Source organism: Callionymus lyra, chromosome 1 (genome assembly GCF_982586985.1).
Source record: "Callionymus lyra chromosome 1, fCalLyr1.hap1.1, whole genome shotgun sequence".
Taxonomy (NCBI): domain Eukaryota; kingdom Metazoa; phylum Chordata; class Actinopteri; order Syngnathiformes; family Callionymidae; genus Callionymus; species Callionymus lyra.
In genome coordinates this window covers 27,728,661-27,738,030 of record NC_141818.1, presented here as the reverse complement: position 1 = coordinate 27,738,030, position 9,370 = coordinate 27,728,661, and the positions used below count along the sequence as shown (strand labels likewise).

Sequence of the window (9,370 nt, the reverse complement as noted above, 5' to 3'; positions counted from 1 at the left end):
ATACTTGTCATAATATGCGGACACAATCAAACTGAGCAGTGGTCTTTTATTAGCCCCCATGTCAGAGATTGACCCCCTCTATTCTGCTGCGATGCACCAAACCTGCAGATGCGAGCCCTGCAATGTCCTCAAACATAACACACAAGCCTGAAGCACCAGCACCAATGACGTCCTCCTACATCCCTGACTGCGACACAAGTCTAGGAAAGATTGAAAAAAGGGTTCAATGGCGGACTGTGTTGGTGCGACTGACTTGCCGGTTCAGTGAGGACACCACCGTAGGTGGGCGTGTTCCCACTTCAAGGACGGCTTTAAGAAACGAGGCGGCGTTCGTGGAGAGAAGTCTACTCACCCTAGGGTGTGATGTGGCTTCAAGCGTTGGTCTGTCTCCCCGCCGTGCCCGGAGCACCCCCCTTCTTCACCGACTCATGACCGAATGCTGCGAGGACGCGGTGCGCATGCGCCTACACCGTGTCTGTACCACTAAAGTAATACAATAGAACTTGAAATAAAAGTAAAATGAGAAATAAGCCAACATGTATATCTTATTATAACCATATTGGTATATCTTATATTTTTATTATTTCCTTTATATAATAATGAAAACCTCTCATCTCTCTGAGTATAAAGTATAAATAACAGGAAAAGAAATGGAAGCCTTTTATTTGATCACTAATATCATTGTGTTATAAAAAACAACAAGTGTATGTCGTAAGTGGTAGAATGGCTAATCCAGGCTAGTGATGAGATGTTTTAAAATTAGTTTCAAATTAGATAGATCAAACTTTATTGATCCCTCGGGAGGTCTCCTAAGAGAGTTTAAGGTTGTGTTCACCACTGACATTTGACAAGAGGTGCTTAGTATCTGAGACGAAAGCAGTTTTCATCACATTAAGAAATTATAATGGATAAAGTAACATAGACTGAAAGTACTACAACAGGTACTGCAACATATCAGTGTAAAGGATGAGGTCTTTATTCCATGGTTGGAGGTTTAATCCGTCGATAACAGTTGTAGTGCAGCAGCAGCAGTAGTCAAAGACAGAGTGACATCCAGGTCAGTTTTTTTCAGTTGTTCATGGGTCACAAATGCCCAATCAGGACCATGTGTGAAGACTCTGAGCTACACTACTCAACAGTGAAGACCAAAAGAAGAAGCTGTGGACAAAGACTACACAAAAATACTCACTACACATTCATTACCCGAATTAATATGATTAAGAAACAAAGTTCAGTAGTAGTCACAATCTCAGTACATGATCCAGCCCTCACGGTTAACACCTCATCCTACATACAAACAGCCGTTTGTGTCCTTCATCTAATCTGTGTGGACCCTTTTAAATAAAAATAATTTTCTAACCCAGGATCTTCCAAGAACCAAAATAAAGTCAAGAGAGTCTGGAGCGTGTGCATCTTCCAGCACCTTCATCATCTTCATCATAAGAAGACAAACTCATCGCTGCTTCTTCTGTTGTTGCTCATGGCCGGTTTTATGGTCTCGGGCAGAATGTGGGGGTCAGCTTGGAGACAGCCGAGTCCCTCGAGTCCATAGTCTTGACTTTGACCCTCCACAATGGTGAAGATGGGATACTTCTCCATGGATGATGAGACAGCCTGCAAGAGGGAATTAAAATAAAAAGTTAACATAACAAATTCTCACTATTGTGAAGCCCTGAGGTTTTCAGCTTGAACCTCTTTTTTTTCTTAATATTATGAAATAATGATGACAACAATAACTCACCAAAGTAACTGCTAAACACAGAGACTCAAAGTCTTTCTTGTTCTTGGCATAAAATCCGATAGTGCAGCTGGGATCCATGCGGTTGAACGGCATCTTTTTAGGAGAGCTACAGTGGAAGGACTGTTCAGAGGTGGATGGGAAGATAACAAAGGTTAATATGACGCAACAAACCTGTAACTGTGCAGATGCACAATAGGATAAATGATGACAAACACATTTTTGTAAACATGCATCATAAGACAGGGACGAGCAGAGACACAAACCTCCAGTGAAAAATTGGCCTGAGTGACATCCATCACTGACTGACAGTAGTGAGGATCCAGGTAGAGAAGCTGCTCATCTGATAGATAAAAACGGTAAAAGTAACATGATCAGATCATCGTCAAGAAATCCATCAATGCTTCCATCAATCCCTTCATAACACCAAAACAAAATACACACATGTCATGAATTAATTTTTACAAATCTTAAATCCAAAAGTACACAAAGAAACCATTTTAAATGTATTATTTATTATAGCAAATCGTTCATTTGCTTTAAAACCTATACAAAACCAGGAAAAGTTGCAAAGATCATTGCATAAATACATATTCAAATGTTTAGACTTTTGAACATTGTAGATGTGATTTCTAATTTTGACATTGAGCCATCTATCACATCAGTGTACAAATCAACTTTTAAATGACACAGCAGGTTAAATATCAGTTAACTGTGATATTAAAGCCGATATAAGACATTTATGCAAGATAAAAAGGGTTAGTTCAGATTTTGTCATATTGATTCCAGCAACAAAAAAAAACAAACACCACTTCAGTGCAAAGTGACAGTAAGAAGTTAAACATTCTCTCACAATGGCAGCTATTTTTCAATGTTTAAAATGAAAAACCCCAGGAATTTTTTGGAGAATCATTGAAAGAGAAGGATAAATCAATCATTATCGACGCCCATTTGTTGATTCTTGGGTTGGAGGAAAAGCTTCAGATATCATGAAAGAAAGCAAAGACCATTAAATTATAATTGTTATTAATATGACTGCAGCCTCCACTTTGACATCAAGTCACTACTAACACAACATGTTGTTTGTTTGTCACACATAGTGTAGACATAGATTTATAGTTTAAAAAAGGAAACTAAACTTCGGAATCAAGGTTTCACTGGTAAACACAAATGACGATGAGTGACAGTTGAAGAGTACAGATTATGTGTTAACACAAGTGTGTCTGATGCATTTGACTAGTTTAATTGGAGCAGTGGGACTCAACGGGTTTTCAAACAAGTGAACCAGAAAAACAAGACAAAGCAGGATGAGTACAGACTTTCTGCCTGAGGTTCTCGTGATTTCACAAAAGTAGAACCTGTTATTTCCATCAGCTGGTTCTCACCTTGGAAGCCAACAAAGTAGAGCGAGTGTTTTGGTTTCCCCCCAATGATCCCAATACAACACTCGAGATGGAGAATGTTCTGTAGGCAAGGATATTTCCTTCAGTTAATAGAAGGCAGCAAGACGAAAAGGTGTAGTCGACAGGCTGATCAGACCTTGACACACTCCGTGTAGGACGGGTTGAGGACTTCGCCTCCGAGCCGAACTGGCACCAGAATAATGACGGACTTCCAGGAATCACTTGTGGAACCAGGTAAAGTTGTACTTGGGTCACAGAGACGCACAACATCACCTTTGTACACTAGAAAAACAGAAAATCACTTAAACAACAACAGGTACTCAACTTGAGCAGGTTAACATGAAAACTGAAGAACATCTCACCTGTGCAGTCCTGAGCCACATAAACAGCAAGATTGTGGACGACTGGTGTCCTGGCTACTGCTTTCCTGGTAAAGATCAAACAAACTTTTCATTGGTTTACTTCCAGTTTCACGCAGATCCATGGGTTTACTTAGACTTGATAGAAAATGTTCAACAAGCTTACATTGTCTCGTTTACATATATTAATGTGTACATCAGAGACACATTTATGTTATCAACATTAATCAAAAATGAAGACAAACATTTTTTTCAGTTAAATGAGTGGATATATGGATAAATATAAATATGTGTCTCAATCTGAGCCTTGTTCATTATGGCAACACATGAGCGTTTTATACTGCATGTTTTTATCAGTTAGCCCATAATTCAGCAATAAATGCGTAGGAATTACAGGCTTTTTAAAATAACATAATAAACAAAATTATCTGCGTCGCTTCAACCATGTCAGTCTTTTGAGACAGACTTAACCACATGACAGCAGTTATATTGAATTTAAATAAAGCTGAACGGGTTCTAATTACAGTGCAAGCTGCAGCAAGAGGCAGTTTTTCCTCATGTGATCGCTTGAACAACACATTTATAGAATTGCACATGATTAATATTGGTTTGTTCACAGAAAGTTACAGTGCATGAATACATGCGTTTGGTTTGCACAAGCGACAGAAATACATGCACTTGCACTCTTTTTACATGGCCACTATAAGCCACTTTCAAAACACCAGTAATGTCAGTGCTGGTGATATATTTTACTACTTTAGTCTCTTCTTTAGGAAGCGTGTCAGAAATTAAGCTGATATTTAGACTCTTACCGTATTATATGAGCAACGATTGAGGGGCCGTACCAGTCGCCGGCTTTCTTGCCTGAACTTCTGCCTATGCTCACTAGTTGGTGAACCCCAAAAGGAGCGGCAGGATAATCTCCGAACCATGTGAGCAGCTTGAGGTGGGTGGACTCTGCCTGCCGGTCCCTCACTGATGGAGGCCTCTTCTTGAGGCTGCATTCGGACGCCTGTTTCGCCGTCAGAGTCTTTTCAGGGGTACTGGGTGCTTTTGAAGAGCCAAAAGAAGGGATGGGTACTCCGCCAGCTCGAACAGGGGAGCGTGGATGAAACAGCTCAAAGTCGACCTCAGTTAGCGGCTGGGCATCAGGCCAAGTCCAATCTATCCACAAGAAAGAATCTTACAATCAAAACAAATTAATAACACACTTAGTTGACTCAAATAAGACTCGAAGGAAAATATTTCCTTTTAAAACATTTTTTTTTTTTTAATTGTAATTGTTGTTTTAAGCTCCTCCCACTTTAACACTTATGTAGCGACTGCAAGAGTACTTGCAGATGTTTTTTATATTAATATAATTATTTGTATTTATTTTATTATAATTATTATTACTGACAAACTTATTGTTTGTTATTTTATTAAATGTTTATACTATACGACTTAATATAATGTCTATGCAAGTTTAATCTCTTTGGGAAATATTAGTTGTCACAGCAGTTTGCAACAAAGTGGAAATAATAAATCTGTATCAAATCAAATAAAGCTAGCAAAAAAAAAAAAAAATCAAAATTTGAGACCATTTAAAAAAAGGGGAATCGCATTAAGTAATCACTGACGTTATAGCTCAATTGATTGCCTATAAAATGTTTCTTAAGACTAATTATACGTGTTCAACTAGCACTGTTGAAATAGTTAATGCAATGAAACCATCTGCATTAAAAATAAACATTTCAGAAATTTGACATCAAAGTGACATGCTAAGCCAAAAACGACAATAAACAATCTTCTTCATCGACCTCTTCACTGACATGCAGCACCGTGAACATGCCCACTATAGGTTCAGGTTTTTCTCAAAAATACAGTGCTATAAATAATGCTTTTGAATGGCAGTGAACATGATTCCACCCAAGGTGACACAAGGTAAGTCGATTGACATTAACATTGACTGATTAATTGTCATTAATCAACACACTTAATCTAATAATAAAGTGCACCGTATTAGGCAGAGAAATAAACCTTGAGGCATCAAGTGGACAAGGAGTCCCTGAGCCAGAAGCATCTGACCACTGCGCAGCATACAGCCCCAGCCACAGTCAGTGGTCCAGGTAGAGCCCTCTATTAGCGGAAACTCCCTCCGGTACGTCAACCAGATCCTGGAAATGAAGTCCAGACTGAACCGCTGCACCTCGTCTAAGAAAAAAAAAAAACCACAGAAGAAACCACATTTTTACTTTATTTTTTTTGAAGAAAGTAAATATATTATATCTAAAACAAGGTTTATTAATATAGCTTTTTTCTCACAGGTAATCTGGTTCGAAAGTTTAGTTCTCACCTTCACTATTGAGCAGGTAGCTGTGTCCAAGCATGGTGACTGGTGACATCTTGTTAAATGAGGTCTTTGATTTAATTGTCCATCCTACAAGGAAAGAATAAAGTTACTCTCAAGTTATTTTCTAGAAGCATCTTAAGACCTATTTATTTGAGCAGAATTTTTCTTAATTGTCTTGGGGTTGCTATGTTTGTCTTAGCCTTATAAACCATGTATTTTAACTGTGTTTCTTCTGTTGTTTAAGCGCTGAGTTAACCTGGTCTGAGAAAACCGCTTTTAGATTAGTAATGACTTACTTACTCACTAACTTATAAAGGTTCCAGGATGGAAAAAATACAATCAAGGAGCAAACAATCACGTTTCATTATGCATTTAAAGCAGGTTTACTTTCTAGACTTACTATAACATGTGCAATTGTAAAAACTTTGTATCAAGTTTCAAGACAAACACTGACCATATTTAACATTGTTCCACGCTGACATAAGTTTGGCTTTAAGTTTGTCCACCTCGTCGGGCTCCCCAGTTGCTTCCCTGCTTGGGTCTGGGTTTTGCGGTTGCCTGGCGCCACAGCTTCCTTGTTGTTCCGGCAGTCTTCTATTCTCTACTAACTGGGACTGCATCGTTCCACCGATGTACTGAGCTGCGCTCAGGGAAACTTGAAAATTAACTTCTTGAAACTCATTGAAGTAGAGAACTGCAAAAAAAGAAGAAATGGTTTTTAGAATGATAATTTATACAGATCAACAAAAGTTCTGCTCTGGTTTAATATGTATTTATTTATGGAATCAATTTATTGACGGGTCACTTTCAGATTTATCAGCATTTTGCCATACACTTGTATTGATATTTTATACTAGAAAATATGTTAATCAATGTCCAAACATACAGTTAATGGACCCCAGACGTATTTATGTCAAAACATATATTGCAAGTTCTTGAGATCAGGAAAAACGTACCAAGTTAAGCTAAATAGGTTTCAATTCTCCCCTGCCTCATGTTTTCATGATGATAGTGACATACCTTCTACTAATCCCTTTACTTACATTTAAGTGCAACCTTTTCTTAGAAGATCGCCATTTAAAATATGCAAGTGAGTTAGAAAAGTTGGATATTGACATTAGTTACAGTTAAAGGAGTCCACGTAATTCACATTCTGCACCGTAACTAATGGTTGATCACAGAGCTTTACAAGTAAACTGTTCAAAAGTCATTATTGTCGTTGTACAACATGTAAAAATGTGCAAGAAATTGCGTCTAGACACTGCATTACAACACAACCAACAGAGGTATAATCAGCCAATATATATAATAACATACAACATAATAAAATGTTTTATAATATAATAAACATAATCTGGTTAGTCAGAAAGATGCTGCGGATCCATCTAATAAAAGTGCAATAAAGAGAAACATAATAAACGATTACTAGTCGTCGTGATATTGGACAATATAAACAATGTTTTCTATGGTACTATTCCCTTTTTTTCAACACTATCTTTCGCCATCTCTTTATTGGTTCTCCCTTTTTGCTTCACAGGAACAGAAACTACAGCTTTTCACTTCAACTAAAATAGAATGACCGCAGACATGTCATATGAGATGTCAATGGTTAACAATTGCATCTCCTCTGTCAATGATCTGTTGATGATCCTAACATTAAACTGTGAGCACTAAGGTAAAATAAAAGGTTTGAATACATACCTGCTCTAGAAGCTGACGTCCAGGTAAAGTCATTTTCAAGGTTTCTTCGATTAGCTGCTACATGAATGTTAGCTTGCCGTTGCTCCTGACGCCGGTGTTTCACTACAGTTAGCCCAGAAACGATCAGTCAGGGCCGATGTCAGTGAGTCATAACCAGGACTGATGAACAGAAAACAACCACACGAGGATAAATAAGAAAACTTGCAAAGCTGTTCAAACAGCTGCTACAACAATCCTCACAAAACAGTCCCCGTCGTCATATTTGGTATATTTCACTTCCTGTTGTCCTTGTCCCACGCTATCTGATTGGTCAGAACATCCTAAGAGAGCAGCGATTGGTTAATAATCTCGTGATTAGATGACGTCAACAAATGAGGGCCTCAGCACTTATGGAATGTGACCGAAAACGTCAGTACATGTCACACTCACAGTTAGTGTTTTTTTTTGTTTTTTTTTAAACAATATTTAAACAAGTAATGATGCTCTTCCTGATTACTTTTTAAAAATCGTATTGGATTATCACATTATTTTACACCAACAAACAGCTTTCTTCATGATGTAAGTAATTTGTATTTATATAACGCTTTTCCAGGGTCACAAAGAGCTTAAACAATCAAAACAACACTCAATAAAATATATACTTTAAAGGTCAAGATGAAGGGTTTGAAAACAACATAATCTTGCAACACCTCTGAACAGATCAGTGCTAGAGCATGAACTATGTGTTAAGGTTAGTAAAACTGTAACTATTATTATGACCCAACCTCACCCCACAACCCTCCTCGTGGACAATACATGCCCCAAGAGTCATTTTATAAGAAGCTGGGGTCGGATCGGCTTAAACTGGTACCCAGTCTCCATCACAACTTTGACCCCTTATCCTTCCTAGTGAGCATGGCTTAACCTTTAAGGCCTCTGGAGTGCAGATATAACCACCTTGTTCTTTTCAGGCTACAGTGATGCAGTGGATAAAGAGTCTGAGATCAAGAGACAGAGAAAAAGGGAATGGATATAACTTTAATACGTTTTTACTGCAATTCAATTTTTTTGCAACTGAATTATATCAATCACAACAAAGAGTCTATTGTACAAATAATACACTTTAAGTGAACAGGAAAAGTGGAATGTTTGTAAATACACTGGTTATGAACCGCCATAAAAGCAACATATAACCTCTGTAGACAAATTTCGAATAAAACCCACAAAACAACTTGATTGTTCATCACCAATGACAAAAAAAGGCTCAAACCTTTACATCACACATTAAACAATTTCAAAACACATTAAACAATTTCAAAATCAATAAAGTTTTTACCTTACCTTACAGATAGTATTAAGTTCTTCAGGTGATCTACTTTGACAGCTTGAGTGCATTAATATTTCATTAAATTGCTTCAGACATGAATCCAAACATTTATCCAGCACCAGTGGATAACAGTCAAGTGAATGTTTTAATTCTGGTATTATAAATCATAGATCACTTTTTCCTTTTTGTAACGATTATCTGATCCTTATGCAAATTTCTCAATGGTGGAACTAATGTCATGGAAAAAAGTGCAAATTCTAAACAAAAATCCAAATGTGGACGGGGAAACTATTTTATTTATTAAACATTCGTTTTAGCGATATATATTTATTATTTAATAATCGTGACGAGCAATGGCATGTGGTGACCGTTAGGGGGCAGTGATATACCACTTATTTAATAAAGTAAGTCGCAGTTAATGAGAAACTGTAACTTTTCTGTGGCTGAAATTATGATAAACTTATATATAAACCATAAAACAACATGAATATTTGACAAAGTCACAGAACTTCACGACTGCGCTAAATGATC

General features: G+C 37.4%; 1 protein-coding gene across 1 annotated transcript; it reads right to left on the bottom strand.

The window, feature by feature from the left end:
- Positions 1-954: 954 nt before the first annotated feature.
- On the bottom strand, positions 955-7,803 carry atg4da (autophagy related 4D, cysteine peptidase a). The gene is made up of 11 exons (XM_087799705.1): positions 7,534-7,803; positions 6,287-6,526; positions 5,836-5,919; positions 5,520-5,693; positions 4,313-4,664; positions 3,504-3,568; positions 3,278-3,423; positions 3,124-3,202; positions 2,005-2,081; positions 1,742-1,861; positions 955-1,614 (listed from the first exon to the last, which is right to left on the bottom strand). The coding sequence occupies exons 2-11, from the start codon at positions 6,450-6,452 to the stop codon at positions 1,438-1,440; spliced, it is 1,440 nt and encodes a 479-aa protein (XP_087655831.1). The 5' UTR covers positions 6,453-6,526; positions 7,534-7,803; the 3' UTR covers positions 955-1,437.
- Positions 7,804-9,370: the final 1,567 nt, after the last annotated feature.